General features: G+C 45.7%; 1 protein-coding gene across 2 annotated transcripts in view; it reads right to left on the bottom strand.

The window, feature by feature from the left end:
• Window positions 1–119: 119 nt before the first annotated feature.
• Window positions 120–26,332, bottom strand: part of LOC128895021 (transcriptional regulator ERG homolog) — a 66,932-nt gene continuing 40,719 nt past the window's right edge. For both annotated transcript variants that reach the window (XM_054157228.1, XM_054157227.1), the window contains exons 3-6: window positions 19,747–19,806; window positions 7,786–7,845; window positions 3,424–3,661; window positions 120–1,283 (exon numbers count right to left, since the gene is read on the bottom strand). In XM_054157228.1, coding sequence (XP_054013203.1) covers window positions 947–1,283; window positions 3,424–3,661; window positions 7,786–7,845; window positions 19,747–19,806 — 695 coding nt within the window. In that variant the 3' untranslated portion in view covers window positions 120–946. The remainder of the gene's footprint in view (window positions 1,284–3,423; window positions 3,662–7,785; window positions 7,846–19,746; window positions 19,807–26,332) is intronic.

Here is a 26,332-nt window from a genome sequence, read left to right as displayed (position 1 = left end):
CGATTGGATTTAGAAATTAGAGAATAAAGTGGGAAATGAATCTCAAGGAAGGTATATCTCAAGGTTTATGTTCGAAAGCATAGTGCAGAGTTCGGAGGAGTGACGATTGGAATTTAATTTCGAGGATTATTGAGACCTTCGCGAATAAATTTCCCTTAAAGATTTATCACGGAAAACTGTGTTTCTTAAAAGAATGTGAAGAAATCCGTAGAACTAGGTTTATGGAAGCGTTCGAATGCAATCGTCGCGAAGTTTGCTTGGGGTAATTCAGGATTCGAATCTTTGGGAGCAGTATAGTACGGCGCGAGCGAATCTTCTATAGGAAATAATCAAAAAATAGCAGAACCGAAACCATAGTATCCAAACCTAACGAGAATTTCATTTTCTCTTCATCCATCTTCGAGACTGGCGTACTAAGCTTGACAAAGATGACCAGGCTAGAAAGTGAGAGGTCAACTAACAAGTTAATTCTCACCCTCAACAAAAACAAATTGAAGCTCTCAAATAGAGGCCACATCCAGTTCTCCTGCTTCAATTCACCGATACAAAAACCACTGAGCACAGAAGATCTGATCTCATCGGGTTCAAAAATATCTAAACCCAACTAGCCGGCCTATGAAGTAGGAGCTCGGCTAAGAAGTTAATTTTCACCCTTCTCCAAACAATTTCAGGCTCTCAAAGCGGAGGCCTCGTCGAGTACACCTAATTCACCGATACAAAAACCGCTCGGAAGATTTATCCTCATCGAGATGAAAAATCGCGAGTGGACGTATCGAGGAGAGCGCAAGGAAGCTAGAGACGCGGGACCGATGTCGAGCGACGGACGGTTCTGAAGCTGGCCAGGCCGACGGTACACGTTGACCGGTGTTGACGGCGGTCTTTTAATTCTCTCGGTAGAAACTCGTTAACGTGGCGTACCCAGCGCGCCCCAGTGCTCGGCGGTGGGTCATGCGTAGTGCGGATAGGTGCCTAGATGAGGCGGCACGTGGCCCGAGGCCGTGTGGTGGCCCGCGTACAGGTTGGCACCGGGACTCGTGGACCAGTAGCTGGACGCCGATTGGAAGAGGCCACCCGGAACGGAGACGGACACGGAGGCGGCCGGCGGCGGCATCAGGTTCAGCTTGGCGTGTCCGTAACCGGACATGAACAGCTCGCTCTGGTATTTGTACGCGGCCGGGTCCGCAGCGGCCGGCTGAGTCGCCGCCGCCAGGCCCTGGAAGTCGAACTTGTACGCGTACCTCTTCCCGTGGACCTTCGTCATGATGTTCTTGTCGTAGTAGTACCTGCAACCAGAACGGGAACTCCTTGTTGCACGACGGTGAAATAATCGTTTAATTGGTGTTTTGTAGGGACGAAATGCTGGTGGAGGAAATGTTGATTCGATGTTGAAAGTTTTAGCTACTGTTTGTGGGGTTTTTTTTATGTTGGGGACGTTTATTTTAAGGAGGAGGGACATTATTGTTGGGAATGCGAACGAAGGGCGGGTTCGATTGGAGTTTCTCGAGAATTGACGGAGGTGGAAGAAATGTTGATTTGATGTTGAAAGTGGTAGGAATTGTTAGTGGCTTATTTATATTGGGGACGTTTATTTTAAGGAGGTGGGAAATTAACGTTGAAGTTGCGAATGAAATACTTGTTCGATACATGTTTGTCAAGAATTGATGGAGGTGGAAGAAGTGTTGATTTGATGTTTAGTGGTAGGAATTGTTAGTGTTTCGTGTTGGGGATGTTTATTTTAAGGAGGAGGGAAATTATTGTTGAGAATGCGAACGAAGGGCGGGTTTGATTGGAGTTTCCCGAGAATTGACGGAGGTGGAAGAAATGTTGATTTGATGTTTAGTGTTAGGAATTGTTAGTGTTTCGTGTTGGGGATGTTTATTTTAAGGAGTTGGGAAATTATCCTTGAGGATGTGAATGAAATACTTATTTAACTCGGATTTCTAAAAAATTTATGAAAGTGGAAGAAATGTAGATTTGACGTTGAAAGAGTTAGGAGCTGTTAGTAGTTTTTTTTATATTGTGGGATGTTCATCTTCAGGAGGTGGGAAATTAACGTTGAAGTTGCGAATGAAATACTTATTTAACTCGGATTTCTAAAAAATTTATGAAGGTGGAAGAAATGTTGATTTGACGTTGAAAGAGTTAGGAGCTGTTAGTGGTTTTTTTTTATATTGTGGGACGTTCATCTTCAGGGATGTGGGAAATTATCCTCGAGGATGCGAATGAAGTCTTCGTTCAATTTGAGTTTCTCAAAAATTGATGAAAGTGAAAGAAATGTTGATTTGACGTTGAAAGAGTTAGGAGCTGTTAGTAGTTCGTTTTATTATGGGGGATGTTTATCTTCAGGAAGTAGGAAATTAACGTTGAAGTTCTCCAATTTCGCAACAATTGATATAGATAGAAAATGTTGATTTTAACGTTGAAAGCATCGGGAAACGTTAAATCCATCGTATCAAGAGATGCTCGCGTTCGATGTTCCTTCGAAATTTTGTCTTTCATTGAAATAACGAGTGTCCATACAGCAAACAACGACAAAAATCACGTTTCGCAAAATCTTTCCTCGAAATTTACGTAGAGGGGAGGCTTCCAACTTCCAGAGCTCTCGCGGTGCGTACGCTTACTGTTCTCGCCGAAACTTCTCGCGTCTACGTCGGCTGTGGATGCGGAAGAACGAGTAGAAACCTCGACTGAGGAGGGGGAGGGGGACGGGGGAGGGGAGGAGGGGCGGGGGGGCGTGGAGCGAGCAGTCGCGTAATATAATCAGTCGATCTGATCGAAAAATAATAGCCGCGTCTGCTGTCGGTCTGACTGTCGGTGATTGAAATTTCTCCCTCCCCTCCGCCCCTCCGCCCCGCTCCGCGACGGCTCCCGCGCGCCGAACGAATTTACTTTCTCCCCGGATCTTCGATACGGACGTTTTGCCCATTAAATGTTGGGCGTTTGATGGATTTTTCTCCTTTTTTTTTCCCCTCCCTCTCCGTGTTCTCTCTATTTTTTTTTCTTCTTCTTCTTCTTCTTTCTCAAATCCGATTCCCGTTCGTCGCGAGAGGACGGCGAAGTAAATCTTAAATATGTTTGAGTCTGGTACAGGTATACCGGTTTCGCGAATACGTATTGGGTCGTCCGGATAGTTCGTGCCAATTAAAAAAAAAAAAAAAAAATAATAAAAAAAAAAATAATTCGAAAGCACGTTCGATTCTGATACATATATTCATCAACACCTTCTCGCCATTTAAGGACTATCCAGACAAGCCAGTACTTTGTACTCCGTGTGTTTATCGAAGAAATTTGTTCGAATCAATCAATCGGTTTGATAATCGACAAATAAATGTTTCGCTTCAAGTATGTACACTTATAACGAAACAAGACACGTTGTCACGGTTGTCACGGTTGTTACGTCGAGGATACGTGGCCGTCACTCACCTCAAAGCCCTCGACAATTTGTCATAATTCATGTTAGGCTTGGACTTCCTTTCGCCCCAGCGTCTCGCCACCTCGTCCGGGTCAGTCAACTTGAACTCGCCGTTGGTTCCTTCCCACGTAATGCAAGCCGCGTTGCTCGAGTCTGACAGTAGCTCGAGCAAGAATTGCCAGAGCTGGATCTGACCGGAACCGGAACTCGCGAGGCGACTGCTCGTCGCTCCGAACATTTGGTACGGATCTGAAAATCGTTCACAAATCAACGTGTATTAATCGAGCACTCTCGAGCCTCTCCCTGCACCCGGGTCGACGTCATTTTTTTTTCCGTTGCTTCCAAAAGAACATCTAAAACTTGGAAAAATACCAAAAGATTCGACGCTAAACCTGCCGACGTTCGCTCGTGACTATTTCTACTGGGACGGGACGAATGACTAGTTTCAAAGACGCTTCTTTTAATTAAATGAGACAATATTTTACGCGGAACTAAATTGCGTATGAGAAACTGTACAGAAAAATTTTGTAAACGATTATTCGATCGCTCGTGGTAGGTTCAGTATTGAAAAATGTAAAATTCCAATTAGATGGACGGTCTCGAAATTTTGTACGAAACGAATCCGCCCTGCGTATTTGTCCACCGATACTTTTATAGATACTAGCCCTCGTCTAGCTTAGGTGGTATAAATGCTCCCTCCGGACGAACTCTTCCGTTGCAGGCCGCGAGTTACGTGTAGGTTCTTATTTCCCTTTAGGGATCGCCTCATTCGACCCGAGATTAAACGATTTCAGTGGCACGGTACAGCTGGAATTAGCCGACGGTGGCTCGCGTGCTGCGCGCGTCAGAAACCGCGGGAAATCGCGTCGAGTTTCGTTTTTTTTTTATCGCGGTTCGCACGTCGAAAGCGATCGCGTCGGAGAAGAAGACGTTGAAATTTTCGTTTGTACGGTTCGCCCAACGCGGTCGAACCGTAATCTTTTTTTTCCTTCGTGTTTCTCCCCGCTACGAGCATATACCTATCCATTACACGGTTGTTTCCCCAGCGCTCCCTATATCGCCCTTTAAAAGCCTCACAATGCGTCATCACCGTCGTTCGCTACTGCTCAGACCTGGAGTGCCCTACAACCGTACAAAAGGATATAATCGCAACCCTACAATAGAATGGAAGTTCGTTTGGATCATAATAATTTCAATTGAAGGAACGAAACGACGGAGTGGTTCAAAGGGCGTACGCGGAATGTCTTCCGAGAGAACGGACGACTGCAAAACTGAGCATCGGGTCTCTCAGCCTGCCGGGATACGGATTAGAAATACGTGGCCGTCGAAGCGACAGATGCGGAGGCCAATTTTCGCCCCGACAATTATCCCTTGGGTGGATCTCGCGGGTTTAGGGCAAGTTTTTCGTGTTTGTTAGTTGGTAGCTGTTTGGTGAAGACGTTAGGTTCTTTTCAGTCGATTATATATAGAACGAATATTAGGCGGTTGAAAATGTTCTCGTTTTAGAGAATTATTAGGGAGTTGTTAGATTGGTAGAAAAATAATATCAGTTTTCGTACTATGTATTTACTTATTTTTAATTAAAATAAGATCCATTGCAATTTATACATTTTTGGCAATGGACCGCGTTCGTTCCAGTAGCGTGAACTTCGATTGGGTTTAAGAAAACGGACTACTTAGATACATAGCATCTGGCCCGAAATCTACTGTCTGAGTAGGTTTAGGTTAGGTTCTAGCGGAGGTGGCAATATTGGGTACCGTTAATGTAGCATACTGTCGACACGGAAATACTGTCTGAGTAGATTTGGTGTAGTTTTTGGTGGAGCCGATAATATCGAATACTGTTTATACACATACTGTCTGAGTAGGTTTGAGCTAGGTTCTAGCGGAGGTAGCAATATTGGATACCGTCAATGTACCATACTGTCGACACGGAAATACTGTCTGAGTAGATTTGGTGTAGTTTTTGGTGGAGGCGGTAATATCGAACACTGTTTATACACATACTGTCTGAGTAGGTTTGAGCTAGGTTCTAGCGGAGGTAGCAATATTGGATACCGTCAATGTACCATACTGTCGACAGGGAAATACTGTCTGAGTAGATTTGGTGTAGTTTTTGGTGGAGGCGGTAATATCGAATACTGTTTATACACATACTGTCTGAGTAGATTCAGGTTAGGTTCTAGCGGAGGTGGCAATATTGGATACCGTCGATGTACCATACTGTCTGAGTAGGTTTGGGCTTGGTATAGCATTGCGAAGTAAACAACTCGACGCAAGCCGAAATTAACATTGAAACAAAACTTAACATTACAACCGTGGTTATAATTATAAACGTTATACATTATGAAGGTTAACATTAAAAAACCGAGTGACATTAAAAAACCAAGTTCGAAAATCGATCATAATTTTTTACCAACCCAATAACACGTCGCACGCGATTATCATTTCGCAAATCGTCGTGCACGAAAAGGCCACGCGAAACGTTCCTAAAAATTTCCCGTTCTCTGCGCGTAAACTTGCCTCGCGCAGCCGGGGTCGGAAGCAGCTGCTAACTTCGCGAAGAAGAACAATACCGGAAGTTAACGGGGGGGGGGGGGGGGGCGGGGCGGATGGGCGCAGGAGGAGGGCAGAAGAAGATCCAAGGGAAATTTCAACCTCGGCTGGCACAAGACGTCTCCCATAAAAATACGTTTCGTCGATTATGAGAGGGCGGAAGGGCAGACGTATATGCCAGGGGGGAGGGGGTGGCGAATTGCCGGACCTCAAAGGTCGTTTCGCCCGATGAATCCCCATGAAACGCGTGGCTCGGTGATCGCCTTTCGATCGAACGGTAATTCACTTACAAGTTAATAATGGGAAGGGGCGCGGCACACCCATTTATCTGGACGAACGGGGGATATCGCCACAGAAATAGTGAAGCGCTCGCTGGTTCCCGGCAGCTTTTCTCCGTTGGTCAAGAAAACCGGGGTATACCACTGACCCTGTTCCGATTTCGTGACCAGCTCCGTCGTGTTCCAAGGGAGAAAATTTACTCTGATTTGCACGGGATTTGCGCAAATCTTCGCGTCCACCCTTTATTTCATGCAAATCCACGCGACCGGTTGGGGCGAATTTTCGATAACGGTATACCGATTTCGTGAAAAAATATAGAGAAAAGTCCCGAAAGCGTGGTTTAAACATTTTTTAACAAATATTTTATGGCGAGTTGTATCACTTTAATTTTCTTTTATTCGACTGTCAATAATTGTCTCGAATCAACGCGCCTCGCCTACGTACATTTTCGGTATCGTGGTGCGATAATATTGTACCGATTTTGTAAAAAAATATAGAGAAAGATCCCAGAAGTATCAAAGCAGTTTAAACATTCTTTTTCTTTTTTTAATATTTTATTCTCGTTGTATTACTTTAATTTTCTTTCGATCGCCTGTCGATAAATTACTCGAAATCTCGTTTGTTGATGAAACAATCAACGCGCCTCGCCTATCACGACACCCGCGTGCTTCTTGTTTCAGTGGCCGGCGCGATAATTATCGATGGTTTAGGGCGATCGCGAAATCTCGGCGTTTGAATTTTTAATACTCGTAATGGCAGGGACGGTAGCCCCCGGGGGGGGGGGGCCATTTCTCGGAGCACTTATTTAAAGCTATTGATCAGTCGGAAGGAGTAATTTTTGGGCGTGGCGGTAAAAAGTCAGGCTTGAAACGAGGGGGTTTGCGTGATTAGTGACGAACGTAATAATCGTGAAGGTCATTCCGTGCAATTGCTTTCGCAAAATTGCTGTCGATTGTGTCACGCACGAGTGCTCGCTACTCTATAGCGTGTGATAATTTTTTAAACCTCCTGGACACCCTTCATTAGGGTCCTAATAGCGCGATTACGGATCTCCTAATTTCCATTACTCGGTGTATCGCGATATCACCCAGCGTCAGGAAGTTTTCAATTTCGTTGTTTAATGCAGTTGTTGTTGCATTTCGCAGTGGTCAGTTTATTCGATCGATAATATACTATCGCCAACAAGCTATGAAAAATAATTGAAAGTATATCTCCATTTTTCAGCGTATCGTGATATCTCGCCAGGAATATTCAATTGCGGTTCGCGGTGGTTAGTTTGTTCGATTAATGACGTATTATCGTCGGGAAGGCAGCAAACATATTTGGAAGTTTATCATCAACATAGATTAACACCGTAGTGGCCGTTGATCCTATTGCGAACGATATCTTTTTTTCTATATTTCAATTTTATATTTAATACTTTCGCGAATATATCAACGATAAAGAGCGAACTGTATGGTTTGGAACACTAGAGGCCAGTAGAGCGTTAAAAAAGGTGTAGTGCTTTAACTTCTCAAAAATATCTACCTACTACATACCAGGCTGCCGGAGGTGGGTGTGCGTGTCCAGTGCTGACTTGGATAAGCTGCTTCCGTAACCTGGAAAAGAACAAACAGAAAATTATGCGCTGCATTCATTCAGGGCCTCGCGTTCTTTTGCGAATATCATTCAACGTTAGGTCAACACAATTACCATTCAGAACCCATAAAGAAACGTAGTATCTCGAACTCGAACAGTCACCCATTTCCCTTTATCGAATTTCATTTCCAGAATTCAGATCCTCCCTCGCGAAGCCTTTACTAATAATTTCAAGTATTTCAGTGGTCATCGTTCACGATCCATCACTATATTACGAATATCTTACTCGATCCATTTCTAACAAAACTGCTATAACATCGACCCCACCGATCAGTGTTTGAACAAGTTTGAGCCACGATAGTCTCACCAAATGGCATACGGGGTCATCCATAGTCCATTACCGCGTAACAGACACCGAACTCTCTCGCTCGGCGACGTTTATTCCGACGAGCTGTTTAATTTTCACGAAGGAATCGAAGGCGGCCGATGAAACGCCACCGATTGGAAACGTTCGGAGGGAACGGGTCGGTCCGTCGAAGATGAAAAAGTACAAGCTCGGTCGGGCGTTAGAATCCGTTAGAGAGGATTTCCGTGTAGGCAAACACGGGGCTGAGTGCTCCGTATACGTTTCTCCCCGTTTTCCCGTTCCATTGGCGTTTCGTTGCCTTTCCTCCGCCTTATCAGGCCGGCTCCTCTTCTCGCGTACGTGTGAGCAGCTAGGAGCAAACGTGACCCGACGGTCACGTTCGCACGAGTGTGCAATCTGTTTAAGGCACAATGCCCCTTAATTTCGCCTCGTTATATGCTCTCGTTACGGGAAATCCCTTCTGTCGTTCGCTGTCGTGATATCGGTTTGATCCTCGTTGCCCTCCGCACACCTAATCCGCGCTGATCACAAATGGCTTCGATCGATACTTCCCTTGGGAATCGAACGATTTTTTGGAGAATTGAAAGCGCGTTGGTTTGAAATATGTAAATACAACTGGATACTTAGAAGTTTAAAAATACAGTTCTTCAAGGTCCTCTTCAAGGTATCTAGAGTCTCTTCAAGGTATCTAGAGTCCTCTTCATGGTCCTCTTCAAGGTGTCTAGAGTCCTCTTCAAGGTCCTCTTCAAGGTATCTAGAGTTTCTTCAAGGTATCTAGAGTCCTCTTCATGGTCCTCTTCAAGGTATCTAGAGTCCTCTTCAAGGTCCTCTTCAAGGTATCTAGAGTTCTCTTCAAGGTCCTCTTCAAGGTATCTAGAGTCCTCTTCAGGGTCCTCTTCAAGGTATCTAGAGTCCTCTTCAAGGTATCTAGAGTCCTCTTCAGGGTCCTCTTCAAGGTCCTCTTCAAGGTCCTCTTCAAGGTGTCTAGAGTCCTCTTCAAGGTGTCTAGAGACATTCCACGAGATTTTGGATGTGTACAGGGGCAGATGCCACACCTCTAAACAGCAGTTGGTGTCCGCTGTGTTAAACAATTTGATTTCGTCTCTGATTGGGACGCGGGAGAGACTTGGCCGAGGGGTAGGCGACGCCTCGGGACCAGGTCGTGGGGTCCGCCGCAATCAGCGCCGCCGCGGGGCTGCGACGCCCGGCGTCCTTTGTCCGCGTTACAAGCCTCCTGACAACGCGATAACACCGAATCCTGACGTTCAGCGAACTGAACTTGGCTCTTGGACCACTCTACACTAGTTGGCGACTTTACACATTCTCCATGTTCGCGAGGGTTCGGGGAACGACGCACGAAGGAATACGGAGATTTTTGGAATTTTACTTTCTTCGAAAATAAAGCGCGGTATGACAAAATTTTATTCTACATTTTTGATTCAATTTTTCACGTAGAATCATCCCCTTACTTGCCTGTACCACCAGTTACGGGACACCCTGTGTATTATTATGTCACTTATGGAGATAAGCTGACAAGTGGTGGGAGTTTAGTATCAATGATAAGGACACGCCGAGGGTCACTTAAGCAAGCTCAAGTCACGGTCTACCAAGTCGAGGGCAACCTCTCACCTGCCGTGGTCACGTTTGCATTATCCTCCAGCTGTTCCGCCTGCAAATACGCTAATTGAATCGACTCGACAAACTCCCTATCCACCCCCGTCGAATAAAATATTATTGAACGCGGTCTGAACGTGGAATATCCCAGAGCCCTCGTCGACGAGTCCAGTCTCCTCGTGCTCGGTCTACCGGGCAGGACTCCTTCCTCGACGGGACCGTTCCACCCAGCGAAACTCTTTGCTCCACAAAGGGCGCGTTACTCTCGTTCGAAAGGAGCGATTTAAACGGCCGTCGAAAGGACAACGTATCCCCGTTCCGTCGGCCAAGTGGCAAAGTTCGAAGGTCAGCGACGCGGAGGGGGAATCGATGATCAGCGCTTCCCAGCGCATGCATACAGCGGTACGCCATACACGCATACGTCAGACGTCACGTCACTTCGAACCGACGGTGCTCCCATTGTCGCGCGTCTATCTGCGCATTCACGAGCAATTACTCGGGGCGGGGTAATCCCGTTAGGCGGTGTGCAGCTTCCTCGGGGGAGGATCAAAGGACCCGCTATTCCGAGCTGCTGCACTCCTTCGCTGTTACCGATTCGGAAATTCTCCTTCTCTCTTCGCGAAAGGGCTCCGCGAGAAATTATAGAAAGCTACTTTCGTATCGAAATGAACAAGAATCACCAAAATTTACCTATTTAGAATCCTCCTTTAGACCTCCTTCAAAACGGAAAAAACGTTAGGACGTCGAATATCGAGTGATTCTTGTTATTTATTTTTTTTTGAAGATAAATTTTACTTAATTTTACTTAATGTTCGTAACTCGTATACGTCAGGTCTGGCTCTCAATTGAGCACTGCGAGGACTTCTATTCATTTATAATACACACATTATGCTATAGCGTCTTCCGATGAAGGAAGATAGCATTGCTTCAATTCCAAAAAGAAACATCTCACGCGCGAAACGATCGAACTCTTGGACCGGAAACGTCTCCCAAAGCCCTTCTCGTCGAGAGTCTCGACTCGAGACACGCATCCAAGGAGAATTCGCAACGGATGAATGCGTCAAAGAAGTTCAAGAGCGTCGCCGTGCGAATAGTAGACAATTGAATCTGGCGACAACACGGCCCAAAGCGATCGGTGTAATCGGCTCTGAACGTGGTTGAAACAGCCGTGCACCCGTCGTTCTTATTTACGCCCGGCAATAAGTCAATTCATCGCACGGCGATTCGGGCTTAAGTGGTATCACTGACTCATACATACACCGGAGCGAGACAGCCGGAGCCTATTTCGGGGCATAAATCACCGGCGTCGTGCACGCCGGTGGGCCGCGCGGTGCGTAATAATGAGCCAAGCGAGCGTAGCACGCGACCCTTTAAGCGTAGCCGTTGAAACGAGTGGCTCGCAAGGTAGAAGGGATTAGCGTGCTCTTGTTGCGTGTCCCCACTTGATCCTGAGAGCGCCAGTACTCGCGGAATTCTTTTTGCCGGCATTCAACCGCGTAAAAACCGCGACTTTACGGCCGTTCGAGTGGCCTCTTTGATATCCCACCGCCCACGCGTCGAGAGAACGCGTTCCTTCGTCTCTCGTATCGACGACGATGATTTTGAGCTAGGTCGGGGCTGGCGAAGTTCGTCTGCACCTCCGACGAGCCATTCGAAAAACTCGAGCGACCTTTGCCTTTCTTTCTTTTCGTAAGAGGAAACGTTATTCGAATATTCCGACCCTCTATGTCTATCGAAGAGGTTTGATTTAATTGAATAATAGTTTTGAATTAGTTATATATATATATAGGAAGATATATATATATATATATATATATATATATATATATATATAAATATTGATGAAAAGGTAAACAAAATTTGTTCAAATTAAATGACAGGTTTGAAAATATATGTATATATATATATAAATATATATATATTATATTTATTTTTCAATTACATTTCCTCTCCTCGATCTTACTCTTCGAACCCTCGTAGCTTCTCGAATATTTCAAACTTCGAAATTTTCTTGTAATTAAATATCTTCTGATACGAACTAGTCGAGAGTAAATCGTGCAATTCAAGAAACGCAAGTCCCATAAATATTCGTTCCCCCTATGTATATATATATATATTTTCAAACCTGTCATTTAATTTGAACAAATTTTTTTAATAGACATAGGGGGAACGAGTATTCACGGGACTTGCGTTTCTTGAATTGCACGATTTACTCTCGGCTAGTTCGTATCAGAAGATATTTAATTACAAGAAAATTTGGAAGTTTGAAATAATCGAGAAGCTACGAGTTCTACGAAGAGTAAGATCGAGGAGAGGAAATGTAATTGAAAAATAAAGATAGTTCGCGCAGTCTTCTTAGTCGCAAGTATGAAATGAATTTTTTTTTTTCTTTTCACTCGCACTACAACGATCCTCGGCCCCCAGACGTTTTCGCGTAGGAATTCTTAGCTGCACTCAAACGCGTAGAAACGCTACTTTGCGAACGTTCGAGTGGCTTCTTTGATGTCCCGCGTGCATCGGGTTGAAGTAGGATTTCTTCGTCTTTGGCACCGAACGTGACTTCCGTTGCGTTAGGTTTGGGTCGCGATCGTGCGAGAACTCCCGTCTCTAAGCGAAACCTGGGAGAAATTTCGAAGCTGTATCTAGAAACTCTTTGAAAATCTTCAGCTCTCTCTGTATACTGTCTCTCTATATTCGCTGTAATAAAGCGAAAGAAACTTTTGGGACAACCTAATATATACATGTATTTATTGAATTACATAGGCGCCATTTTGTTCCACAACACCTTTCCACCTTTTCATCAATCAATCAATCAATCAATCAATCAATCAATCATTTCGATATGTTCAGAACTGTACCACCTACCAAAAATCGACACGGACTTTCCGGACAACCCAGTATAATCTGTATAACCGATACTCCCGAGCTAGAACAATTACCCTCGAGACAACGGTCCGCGATTAATAATCGTCGCCCATCGCGGGATCGTAATTCTTTCCTGGCCAACATCGATCTTCCCGTGGCGCGGGTACAACGGGCGTTGCTTAAGAAAATCGTCGCGATCGATAATCGAAAGAGGCCGTAATTCTATCAACGTGCATTGTTTTTACCAGCGAAAGAAGAATCGTCCGTTCCCGCGCGCCCCATTTTTATTCTCGTAAATCTGCACCGTTGAATGCGGCGGTCACGCGCAGTTTCCCGGTGACTTGTTGCCCACGATCCATGTCCCCCGGGTTTTCGTGGCTGTCGACCACGAGTCCGCGAACGAATACCGTGCCAGAACTCCCCTGGATCCGGTCGGTTCCCCCTACTTCCTGCCCGCGATTTTCCCTAGCCTTTAAGCCGGCCAAAAATCGCGACTCGTCGCGCCGCCGAACGCACTGGAACGTAATACCACTCGCGATCGATTCTTTTTTTCTCACCTGGATCAGAAGTTGCCTCCGAGGTTATTTTCATTATTTCGTTCGGAAAAATTCGCGCACTTGCGAGGGTTGCGGATTTGAAATGGCGACGACGGGGTTTCGAATCGTTGCGCGTTGGTCATAGAAACCTCTCAGGTTTTTTTTTTTTGTTTTCATTTAAACCTCTATGAAATTCTTTAACGACGAGAATTACGTGGCTGAGGATTAGGTCTGTGTTAGGTCTCGGTTTACGGCACTTTCTTTTTTTTTTTAAACGCATAGATTCGATTCTTTCATAAATTTACATAAGCGAGAACACGCTTTATCGTTGGGTTTACGAAGCGAGAGCCTTGTGTTCATTGGAAGTTGGAAGGTCTCTTGGGTTCTCTCCTGTGTTCCTCGAGAATGTCTTACCATGAACTCTCGTCTCTTGTATTCGGAACAATAGCGAATATAGACCTCCTCGCCCGGTCTGGCTAATAGTTTCTCTAAAAAATCGAGAAAGCCATCGGAATTTTGAATTGTTGCCACGTTTCGAGGATGGACGAAGCGTTGATATTTGGAATGAAAGAAAGCTCGCTGGTGTCGAGGAGTTTCGGGAACGTTTGGGCGCGGGATTAAGTAGCGTGCAGCCCGTGTAGCATCGATAGGCGTTCAACGACGCACGGTTGAAGTGGAAACGCAATCCGTGCACACCCCAACAAGGAATCAGAGATGAATACGAGCCGATACGAGGGGGAGTGGAAACCCACTCGGCGATGCGTGAACGTGTCACGCATAGGCACGTGACCGTGTATGTACTGTCGAAAAGACATAATACGAGCTGGCGACAGCGACTTCGAACATGTCCCCGCGACCCCTCCAATATGCTGCGAACGTTTCTTTCACGGTACCATTCTGCTAGCCGTTGTATCCAGTCGGAAGAATAATATTGCGGGAAAGACGCGACCCCTGCCCGAATACAGCTACTTTTCCGATCAACCCTTCTCGGGAAACGTCGATCGATTCGTTCTGCAGATAATAATAAAGATACGTGTCTCGCGAAAATTTTGTACAGGGAGTAAAGAGAAGGAGGAAAGAGAAACTGCTTCAGAGGGAGGTACCTAACAATTAATTCCTAAGAAACGAATACAAGTAATGACTTTCCTCTCGCACGATGGGCATGTACATCTCGAAGAGTAAGAATAAATTTTGTTTGATTGTATATATATGTATATATACATATATATGTATGTATGTGCGTGTAGAAAAAATGGCACACATGGGAATGAGTAGAAAGAGAAACTACTTTAGAGGGAGGTACCTAAGAATGAATTCCTAAGAAACGAATACAAGTAATGACTTTTCTCTCGCACGATGGGCATGTACATCTCGAAGAGTAAGAATAAATTTTGTTTGATTATATGTATATATATTATATATATTATATATACATGGTTATATATATATAATCAAACAAAATTTATTCTTACTCTCAAAATTTATTCTTCTATATATATATATGTATATATGTATGTGCGTGTAGAAAAAATGGCACACATGGGAACGAGTAGAAAGAGAAACTACTTTAGAGGGAGGTACCTAAGAATGAATTCCTAAGAAACGAATACAAGTAATGACTTTCCTCTCGCACGATGGGCATGTACATCGCAAAGTACCGCATTTGTACCAACAAATTTCGTTGGTTGTATATATGTCCGCGTAGGAAAAATGGTACACATGAGAACGTTCAAAGACCATCAAACAAATCCAAGCAGCGACTTCTCCTTTATGCGCGACGTTAGTACGAATCTCGAATCCTGTGTTCCCACTGAATTTGCACTCGGCGTTCGTCGTTTTATTCGAGGGGTGTGAAAGGAACGCGTACGTCACGCGTCGCGGAAAGAACATTATTCCTCCCACGTGAACCGTGAATTGTGCAGCTCGAACGAGTTTCGTGTCGGTATTAATTGAACTTTGCTCGATAAGGATTGCGGCTCGGTATCGAAGCCGCGATTTCGTGCACAGGGAAATCCTCGGCGCGTTAAGATCCTCCGCCGAGACAACGATCCTTTTTCGCCGCGAGTTTCGTTCGGTGTGTCGCGTTCACGCTATGCGATAATTAGGAAACGATTAATTCTGCTCGGCGTAACGCGTCGTTACAAACGGGACCCGCTACAGCTTGTTCCTATCTGATGAACAAAAACATATTGCCTGGCGCACGAACCCTGTCCAACCGGGAAAGAAAATAGTTAACAGCGCGCGGAACGAAACGTTAAAAGCCGCTCGGCCGGACGAACGACGGTAGCAATTGGAGTGCGAGCTGATACGGCAATTAATTGCTTTTCGCTTTGATCCGTGCGACTACGCTCGAAACAGATCCCTCCGATATGGCCGAATCGCTGTTTATGGAAACTGTTTTTCACGCGAAGGGCCACGTCGATTCCGGGGGTAACGAGTGTCGGGTATATCGAAGGGATACTTTTGAAACGGGATATATTCTGAACGTACATCTTTCCCTTTGTTAGAGCCAAGTAAAATTGGAGGTGGAAAGGAACTGCTGTGAAATTACAGCAAATCGAAGAAGAAATTCCCTGGAAGATACCGAACGTTAAATATCTAACGCGTAGGGGGGACTCGTTGAAACGAACTTTATGCTACATCGCGGATAGCGTGTATAAAAATGACGCGTACATATTCGAATACGCAGATATCGAAATTCGCGACCAGGAAAATTAGAACTAGAAATTAGAATCGGTGATTTGAAAGTATGGCGTGCAACAATTTTGATCACGAGTCCGACTCGTGATTTTGAAATTTGCCACGAAAGTTTCATCGCGAGCCCGATTCGTGATTTTCATGTTCGATTCAAAGATGTTCACAGCGAGTCGGACGCAGCGAATCTCCAGCAATAATGCTTCGTTGGATTTACTTTCTTTGGAACTCGATGCGCCGAAGTAAAGAAGAATATACATGTCGAGTAGAGCAACCTGTTCCTTTACGAGGTCGGTTGATAGAACGACAATCGGGCCGCCGTCTTCGAAGTCAATATAATCTCAGAATTCATGGCGGTAGAATGCTGAAGAGAGCATCTCGAGTAGGTAGAGCAGACGCCAGAAAAGAAAGTTCCCGAGCGCAAATAATTTCTATTCACCGTTGAATCACGGCAAGCGGGCTCCCGATTGTGATTTTTCCGAAAGCGTCCATTATCCCCGCCCTTGAAGGGTGGCCGAGAGCGGAGGAAGGACGGAGGGGTGGCGATCGTTACCTACGGTGTCGAGGTGTATGATAGTCACGGCATACGTGATCGGGACGCGTGAGCGAACTGCCAAGGCACGCGCCGTCCCGGGGCACGTAATTATCATAGGGAAGTTAGGGTCGCCCTCAGACACACGGGCGCACGGGGGGGTCCAAGGGTCGCTCGGGTCAGGAAGTCACGCGAGACGCGGGGGTAGGAGGCGAGGGAGTCACTTTTATTGTTCTACCAGTTGTCTTAGAGTCCGGGACTTTTCCTGGCCACTGGGCAGACCTCGCTGAAAACGGAGGTCGATATCTCGCTTAGACGACTGCCGAGCTTTTACGGACGGAACCCACCCTTGTACAAGGGCTGTTTCTTTCGCGTAACTCACCGCGCCGTTCGCGTGCTCCCGCGATTAGCCTCGATTGCCTCGCGATTTTTGCGGACACTACAGATGGCACGTTGGTGGATGGATCGACATTTCGAACGTTGGATCTTCGCTTTTTTAACCAACATCTTTTTTTTTTCTACGCGGAGGAACATCACCAGGCCCGAAATCTACCGTCTAGGTTTACTAGGTTAATCTACTGGGATAGGTTTTAGCCGGGTATATCGAATACTTTTCTTGTACATATTGTCTGCACGGAAATACTGTCTAAATAGGTTCGGGGTAGTTTTTGGTAGAGGCGGTGATATCGAATACTGTTAATATATATACCGTCTGAGTTGATTTGGGTTAGGTTTTAGTGGGCTGGCAATATTGGATACCGTTGATGTAGATATTGTCTACACGGAAATACTGTCTGAGTAAGTTTTTGGTAGTTGTTGGTGGGGAATATTGAACGAACTGGATTCATTGGAACATTTGAACATTTGAACATTGGAACCCTTGTTTCAAAGAAGAATAAATGACGTGTGCAGGGTATTTTACCATAATTCATAGAGTTAAATCTAGAGTACAACTTCCCACGTATTTATCACAAGAGAATGGCTAGTCCACCGAAGAGACTTTCGAAAACTTTTACGTCGTCCGGTTCCCGATTGGAAAACAATGACCGAGACACGACGCGCACGTGTGAACCGGATCGTCGATTCCCTCTTTGATAGTCGATCCGTGGTGATTGTAATCTAACGAGGCTTCACGACCGCAAGCCGTTTACACCGAGCCGCCCCAGGGTGAAAGCTCTCTGATCTCTAATGATTATGTCAGCGCGCGTTCCCTCTGCTCAGCCACCTTCGAACGCACCAGTGATATTAGCGACGACACTCCATTAATAGTAAATAGTTCAAACAAATCGGTAGCTTTGCTTGGTGGTTCTTTGAAGAACAACGGAAATTAATTTCGAAAACGGGGCGTTGACAAAAATAAATCTGAGCCAGGATTTATGATAGATTATGTTGGAATCGTTCGAAAACAAACTTTGAATGCGAAGTAATGATGGGATGTGGTCCATCAAGATCTACGTTTCAACTTCATGAACTCGTCTGATTAATCTCGACTAGTTCTACTCCGAGTCTGACTAAACACGTGCCTCGTTCTACTTGCCCGAGTCATCCATTTCCTTCGTCTGATTAATCTCGACTAGTTCTACTCCAAGTCTGACTAAACACGTGTCTCATTCTACTTGCCCGAGTCATCCATTTCCTTCGTCTGATTAATCTCGACTGGTTCTACTCCGAGTCTGACTAAACACGTGTCTGAGTCTACTTGCCCGAGTCATCCATTTCCTTCGTCTGATTAATCTCGACTTGTTCTACTTCGAATCTGACTAAACACGTGCCTCATTCTACTTGCCCGAGTCATCCATTTCCTTCGTCTGATTAATCTCGACTTCTTCTACTCCGAATCTGACTAAACACGTGTCTCATTCTACTTGCCCGAGTCATCCATTTCCTTCGTCTGATTAATCTCGACTTCTTCCACTCCGAGTCCGACTAACAAGTCCCATTCTACTTGAATCTATTCAATAATAAAAATACTAGGAAGGATAATACGTTTAATTAAAACGTGTCCAACACCCCGTCCCCGATCAGACCGACCGAATTCATTGAATAACTCAAACTCTGATCTGTAAACTCTGTCGTACTTGTACAACATCACGCCGGGTCCTCGAGCTCGACGAGTCATAGAATTAATTTTCCTTTTCCCCGGAGAATAGCATAACCCGAACCACCCCGTCACCGTCGTTTAATTGAAACGAGGCCACCGGCACGGTGGTCGGTCTGCAATCGTCATCGTGACGCGATCCCCGTGCACGTCCTCGCCTCATCCTCGGATCGGTCCCCGAAGGCTCGACGAGTCAAAGCGTTAATTCGCCCTTTGCCAGGCGATCCATGGCGGCGCGGTTGTAACCTGGCCAGGCCATCGAGGCCAGAAGCCGTTTATAACAACCTGCCCGCGGGCAGGGCTCTCTGATCTCCGCGAGATGATTGTGCCAGCGTCGACTCCGCCGTCCCGGCAGTAGGAGGTTTGGGGGGGGGGGGTGGTGGGGCACGGTCTCTGTTCGGTGTTGCCGTGCGGCCAAGCGTCTCTACACAGCCCCCGGGGCTTGCTCTCTCTCGACGACAAAGGGGCCGCGGTTCAACGCGCCACAAAGCGCCGGGACGCCCACACCCGCAACCTCCTACCCCTATCCCGCCGACACCCGCGGCACCGCGCGCCCCGAGTCCGCCCGTAGACGCGCGCACACAAAGCCGTTCCCGTTTCGAAGCGAGCCAGGGTGTCGCGACGCGTGAACTTGCACCCAACGGCGGCCGCGAGCCACCCTTTCGTTCGGCGTGGTTCCGTGTAGCGAATCGACGAACGACGAAGGAAAATTTTCAGCCCCGACGGGGCGGAGGTGGATTCGCGAAGGGTGGAAGAAGAAGCGGTTCGAATCCTAGCGCCCGATAAGACGGCCGCGAGGATCGATTCGAAAGTGTTCTGACGTTCCTCGATGGGTGTTCTTACGGGTGGGGGCGACCGGTCCAGGAAACCGAGAATGGTATCGTGCCGGGAGCGGATTTTGTTTTCGAGTTTCGCGAAGCTTAACTCGCGAAGCTTAACGACGAGGTTATGGGTGAGAGGGGGGTGGTATCGAATCCGTGGAGGGGTGGCAGCGGTGGGGATAGTCATGTTGGATTTATTCCAGTCAATCCTGTTTCGCACTTATCCAGTCTTTACCGTGTATCGAAAGGTTCGTATTCGGGAGGAATATCTAGAAGCTTATTGCGAAGGATGTCGCCGAGAAAAGAGTCGCACGAGTCGCTCCGCGATTCGAAATTAAGGGAAATAAGTGGTGGTTGAGTGGATGGAGTTGCCGAACAGGTCGTAGAAACTTACCCTGTCCAGGAGCCGGCGACGTGGCGTGGCTCCAGCCCCCTTTGTACGAGCTGCTGGCATCTGCAACAGAAAAGAAGAGATACTTTTAGTATATTTATGCTTATACTTTATGCTAAATGATACTTATTAAATTATTTACACTAAAGTGTATTTTATAAGTATCAAAGGGTAAATAACGTACTATTGGTATATTTATGGTTGCACTTTATACAAATTATGCTTATTGAGTTATTTATATTAAAGTATAATTAACAAGTATCCAAGTATACAAGTGTCAGCAATTATAAGTATCGTGCACATTAGAAAAATAAACAGTGAAAAATATTCCACGATTACTCGAACGACGTACAGTAATAGTAATCGTCAACTTCTTCCTCGCGAAACAATTAAAAAAATGTATCTGTAACGCGTAAATTAAAGATAGACAGGTGTCTCGATAAACGGAGTAAATAAATTACTATAGGATGTCGCCAATGTCGTAAATTAAACGCGTAAATTGAAGGTAGACAGGTGTCTCGATGAACGGAGTAAATAAATTACTGTAGGATGTCGCCGTGTCGTCTTCGACAAAATAAAAATGAAATTTTGCTGAACTCGCGATTCGACATCGATCGAGCCTAACGAAAGAGCCTTTACGCGTCGTACTCGGCGATCCTCGTGGAAAGATTACGCTCTTTTTAGGTCACGTTATTAGAAGACGTATACAGTCTGCAATTGCAAGTTAATCAGTTCTCGGGAATCGCCCCGCGGGGGTCGTAAAATATATCTGATCGCCGGTTTTGAAGTAGTCTGTTGGGCCCCCGGTCAGAGTGGGAGGGAGGGAAACAATCCCATCGGGAAAATCTTTACGACGCCTTAATGACGCCGGGTCTGCGTGACGTGGCTTCAAAATACGAATCAGAGAGCGAACGAGTTGCGTTGTTCGAACCCTTTCTTTCCCTCGAAATTATAATCTTTCCGATCGTCCAGTTGGAAATGAAACGAAGGGACGGCCGAAGGCGAGTAGATGGAAGATTGCGACGGTAATGGTGGAAAGATGACGCAAAGACGAGATTTTTACTCTTCGAGTTATTACTTTTAAGTTATCGCGGCAGTAGTTTCGAGTTGTTGTAGTTTTTAGATTTTCCTGTTGATATCTTTATTTTGTGGTACTGGACAGTTGCATGACGTACAAGTGGAACGGTTATTGTGTCATCGAATTTTTGGTTAGATGTATCTTTCATGATACGTTTATGATTTCACTTGCTTTGCGGTAAGTTTGGTAGTTATTGAAGATGTTTAAGACCATCTTCGATAGTAAACGTATTGCATTTAAAACGCTCCGAAACCACTTGCAATATTTCCAAGAGCAAGGAGAAACCCACCAAAAAGCAACTAACAATTTCGATTCGAAAATCCTTGGAAGCCCGATTTTATAAATTAAATTCGAAACAAATATCAACGTATTTATTACCCGAACAATTTTTCGAAGCTGAGGTTTATTCTTTTAACTTTCGTTCAAGAGAACGTTACGCAATGGTAACACACGTAGAGCCAAATATTAAAACCAAAGCAATTGAAAGCGCAACAAACCAATTGCAATTCGATTTAAAAATCCGCCATCGTGTTTGAAACTTCTATCTTCTATTGAAGCTATCTAGATTTGAGAATAAGGTCACCTTTGCCGCACCGACAATTATTTCATCGACACTTCGAGTTCCAATGAAACGAAACCTAAAGAAACATTAGATATCGTAGATTCGGTGCGCGAAACCTAACGGCGACCGAGAGTCGCCTCTCGAGTGCAAAGGGTTAACGAACTCCGTAAGTAGAATTGGCGAGAAATGGTCAGACACGAACGAGTTGTATTGTGCCCTGGACGATATTTACGAACTCCGTAAGTAGAATTGGCGAGAAATGGTCGGACGTGAACGAATTGTATTGTACCCCAATATTAACCCTTTGCACTCGAGACCTTTTTTTTTTAGTACCTACCAGCAACTCGAGATGCTTTCTTATCATTCTACTGCCACGAATTCTAAGCTATCTAGATTTGAGAATCAGGTCAGCTTCGTCGCACCGACAATCACTTTATCGACACTTCGAGCGCCAAAGAAATTAAACCTAAATTAATTATAAATAATTGCCGATAGACTTGCCGCGTGAGACCTAACGGTGACTGAGAGTCATCTCTCGAGTGCAAAGGGTTGAAGCGTGTTCTAAAAATTTGATTCCATTTCAACGTCCAACTTTCAACTTTCAACTTTCAACTTCCTCGACTCACAACTCGTCGCCCCTTCGGACCACCTCGATTAACCACGCTTTCCTCTGTTATTTCTGAGCGTTATAAAAAAAAAAAGAAAAAAAAAAAATACTCGCGCGACATTTCCCACGTTTGATCTCAATTTCGCGCCAAGGGGTATTGCTTTCGGAGAAGCGTCGCGTTCGTGGATCTCGGGGCGCTGTCTCCGGCGCCGTCGGTGTGTTTGCAGACAGATATATTTTCATTTGGCAGTTATTGGCACGAGGGTTGGCTCCGGTGTGTACACACGCCGCGGCAGTACGTCATGCCGCTGCAGAAACTCCGTCTTTCTGTGCAAACAACGACTCCGGTGTACGGGAACGGGCCGACCTATCGTCTTCGCCTCCCTTCATTTGATCTGGAGACCGGAGTCCATTAATGGAGCCTCGAGTTTCACGTTCCACGGATGGAGTCGCGAATTACTGGATCTATCACGAGAATCGAGAGACTGGGGGAGACGAAAGATTCGTTGACGGATGTTCTGCGTTGAATTTTAGCGGAGGTTGTGCGTACGGCGATTTTAGAATGGGATTGGTGGATTGTGAGAAGAAGAGATTGGTGTGAAGGTGGTTTTAGAAGGTGGAGGTTATTCAAGGATCCGAGATTGAAGAGAAAAGCATGGGTCGGTTTGAAAGTAGTCTAGTAGAACCTTTGGGATGGTTGTGATTGGTGGATATCGAGAAAAGGAGATTGGTGAGAAAGTGGTTTTAGAAGGTGGAGGTTATTCAAGGATCCGAGATTGAAAAGAAAAGCATGGGTCGGTTAGTCTAGTAGAACCTTTAGGATGGTTGTGATTGGTGGATATCGAGAAAAGGAGATTGGTGAGAAAGTGGTTTTAGAAGGTGGAGGTTATTCAAGGATCCGAGATTGAAGAGAAAAGCATGGGTCGGTTGGAAGTAGTCTAGTAGAACCTTTGGGATGGTTGTGATTGGTGGATATCGAGAAAAGGAGATTGGTGAGAAAGTGGTTTTAGAAGGTGGAGGTTATTCAAGGATCCGAGATTGAAGAGAAAAGCATGGGTCGGTTAGAAACCTTAATCCGGGGTTTCATGGTTAACTCTTTGCACTCGAGATTTGCTAAGCTTAGATTAACATCGAAAATGATATCCTTAATTTGAGATTTGAGAATCGGGTCACCTTTGCCTCAACGACAATCACAATTTTATTGACACTTCGAGTTCCAAAGAAATTAGACCTAAAGGGAACCTAGTGGTGACTGAGAGTCGCCTCTCGAGTCACCATTCGAGTCACCTTCTCTTAACAGAGAAGAGGATTACGAACTGAAAATGATTTTAGAAAGAAGAGGTCTAGCGAACTCACGAAGCCAACGAAACAACGAGTTGCTGAAATAACTCAGGATTAATCCAAGCCCGACTTTTGAGTGAGACTCTTGAAAAATAAGAAGAGGATGTTACGAGAAGAGGTCTAGGCGAGAGGACGATACACGAGAGTATTGGGATTTAAGGGTCTTGGCACATTGACTCCTCAGCGACGAGGAAGATCCGCGTGAATCGAGTTACTGGTAACTCGATGTTATTCGGAATAATCCCACTCCTGTATGAAGTCTCACTAGAGATTGCAACCTTAACCTTTTATCGATATTATGGAATTCTTTTCGTGATTATTTGTACACACATCAAATACTTGGACACGTCCACGACACATGATCTGCACCTATAAAGATCACTCGTATTCGTACCACTCGCCAGTACATCAAATTGTACTGCAATACACGTCCATAATTCATCAACAGCCTTGGTACCGCCAACTATTCAAAGTTGAAAGAGTAACTTTGGTAGAATTGGGATAAGAATCTTAAAATAAGGGCCCAAAGACTTTAGACCACAGGATGCCAAGAAATCAATCTAAGATGCTAGAATACCGAGCTTTTAAGGCCTTCGAACTTCAAAGCCTCGATTACTTACTGAAACGTAGGTCCCAAAAATGAAGGATTTCTAACAGATTGAACCGGAGTAAGAATCTCAAGATAACTTCACGAGATAACTTCTCAAGACTTCAGACTACAGGATGTCACGAAATCAATCTGAGATGCTCCGATCAATCTAAGATGCTTAAACTTTGAAGGTCTTAGAACTCGAAAGCCCCGGTACCCAAAAGTATATCCCAAAAATCGAAGATATCGATACCACCGTCTCCTAAATAACCAATTGTGGTCCCTCGTTTCGGACCCATGGATCGTGAACTCTAGAAGACGCCATAAAATTGTTCCACGAGATTCTGCAGACCCTGAAACCACCTGGAGCCAGTCCACGTGGATCGTACACCCTTGGAGCATCGAAACCAAGCGACGGGAACTCAATGACCGCATACTCTGCACCAACTCTTAGAGGAGTCGCATTAGAGAACGAGGAACACAGCCAATCGAACACGTCATCGAAACAGGCTCGAATGACGACTCTACGATCATCAGGGGGCCCACAACGCGGTCGTAACACCGAGGACATGATCGTATCGAGAACAGAGAACAAAAAGAAAAGTTTCCCTACCCTCCACGACTTAGATACCAGAAGCCTGCCACCCCGTAACGGTATCTCCTCAAACCAGCCTCTTTCCCCACGTCGTCTAAACGCTACACTGCGGACGTAACACGAACACGAGTCGTCAACACCCTTACGAACACCCGCGAGACGTACCGGCGAACAGCATCGACAGATTGGTGAACGCCGTGGTGCGTGGTAGTTCAGCGGCGGTGGTCCCGCTGCTCTTGAGGTCCAGCATCTCGCAGTCCCGTGTCCCAGCGGCCGTTGGATGCACGGCGGCCTACACGGGTAGTCCTAAGTTCTGGCTAGTCACACTGGTAGCACTGTGAGAACGTCCGAATCGGTTTGACGGCCGCGTGAACGATGGATGCCTGGTCATATCAGCCTAATGGAGAATCAGCCTAGCCTAGCTCTAGCCGCAAGCCTGATCGCAAGCCTAACCGCGTACGGAGGCAACGTGTTCCTCGACGACGATTACGGCACGTTGGATCGCGACCTCGGTTGAACGATACGTGGCTGCCTGCGCGATAAGGCCGCCGATCATCTTGGCGACCCGCTCTGAGTGACACTGGCCGTTCCGTCGGGGGCTGACACCAGATCCCGTGCCCTGTCCCCGCCCACGCGTGCGTTCCTTCGTTCGAGAACGTCGTCGCAGGGGGTTGGTTCGATCGCGGGGTGAAGTAGGCGTGGCCTGCCACAGGGATCTACACCCCCGTGCTTAGGGGCGGAGACCGGGCGCATGCTCCGTTCGGTCGACGGAGGAACGGACGCGGCTCGATGAAGAGGGCCGGGACGCCTCGAGGGGTTGGAACCCCTGTCGTGGAGGCCTAGAGAGACTCACCAGGTTGCTAGGTGGCTGGCCGCGAACCTACCGGACCTCCTGCACTTACCGACCGGCGTTGTCGACGACGTAGTTTGCCCCGGTAACGACGTGCCACCGGTTCCCTTCCGGAACAAACCCTCTGTGGTAACGGCGCCCGTTTAGAGAGAATGGTCAGGGAATTTCGGCCAGTAATGGGCCAAGGTGTTTTCCATTATTCTTTCGCCGACGGGTTTCGGGATTAAGTCGCAGGTTCGCCAGGGATTTGATGGATTTTTTTGTGGAGTATGTTTCGGGGCCAGGTTAACGTCTCGATGGATACGATTCCCGAGGTGAATTTTTCGGTATTTTGTTCGACGTTCGTGCGTTTGAATGTTACTTGGGTAATTTGGTATTTGGGTATCGTTCGAGAGTAGGTAGTAGCAGAGTGCGAGTACTTGGATATTGACTTACTCGAATTTTGTAATGTTTACGTAATGGGATTGGAATAGGAGTATAGGAATTATGGTACGCGAATAGTAATATATGAATGATGATAATCGTTGAATGATAGGCAAGTAGAGGTATTCGAATAGTAATGTACGAACGATGATATTCAAATAGGTTTATACGTATAGTGCTATTTTTAATAGTAATATACGTGTAGTGGTACTCAAATAGTATATGCGAACGATGGTACTCGTATAATAATATACGATATAGTGGTATTCGAATACTAATGTACGAGTAGTGGTACGCAATTAGTATATACGAATAGTGGTATTCAATTAGTATATACGAATAGTGGTATTCGAATAGTAATATACGAGTAGTGGTATTCAAATACTAATATACGAGTAGTGTTACTCAAATAGTATATGCGAATGATGGTATTCAAATACTAATATACGAGTAGTGGTATTCAAATACTAATATACGAGTAGTGGTATTCAAATACTAATGTACGAGTAGTGGTATTCCATTAGTATATACGAATAGTGGTATT

The sequence above is a fragment of the Hylaeus anthracinus genome, unplaced genomic scaffold (assembly GCF_026225885.1).
Source record: "Hylaeus anthracinus isolate JK02 unplaced genomic scaffold, UHH_iyHylAnth1.0_haploid 4, whole genome shotgun sequence".
NCBI lineage: Eukaryota > Metazoa > Arthropoda > Insecta > Hymenoptera > Colletidae > Hylaeus > Hylaeus anthracinus.
This window is presented reverse-complemented; position numbering and strand designations above follow the sequence as displayed.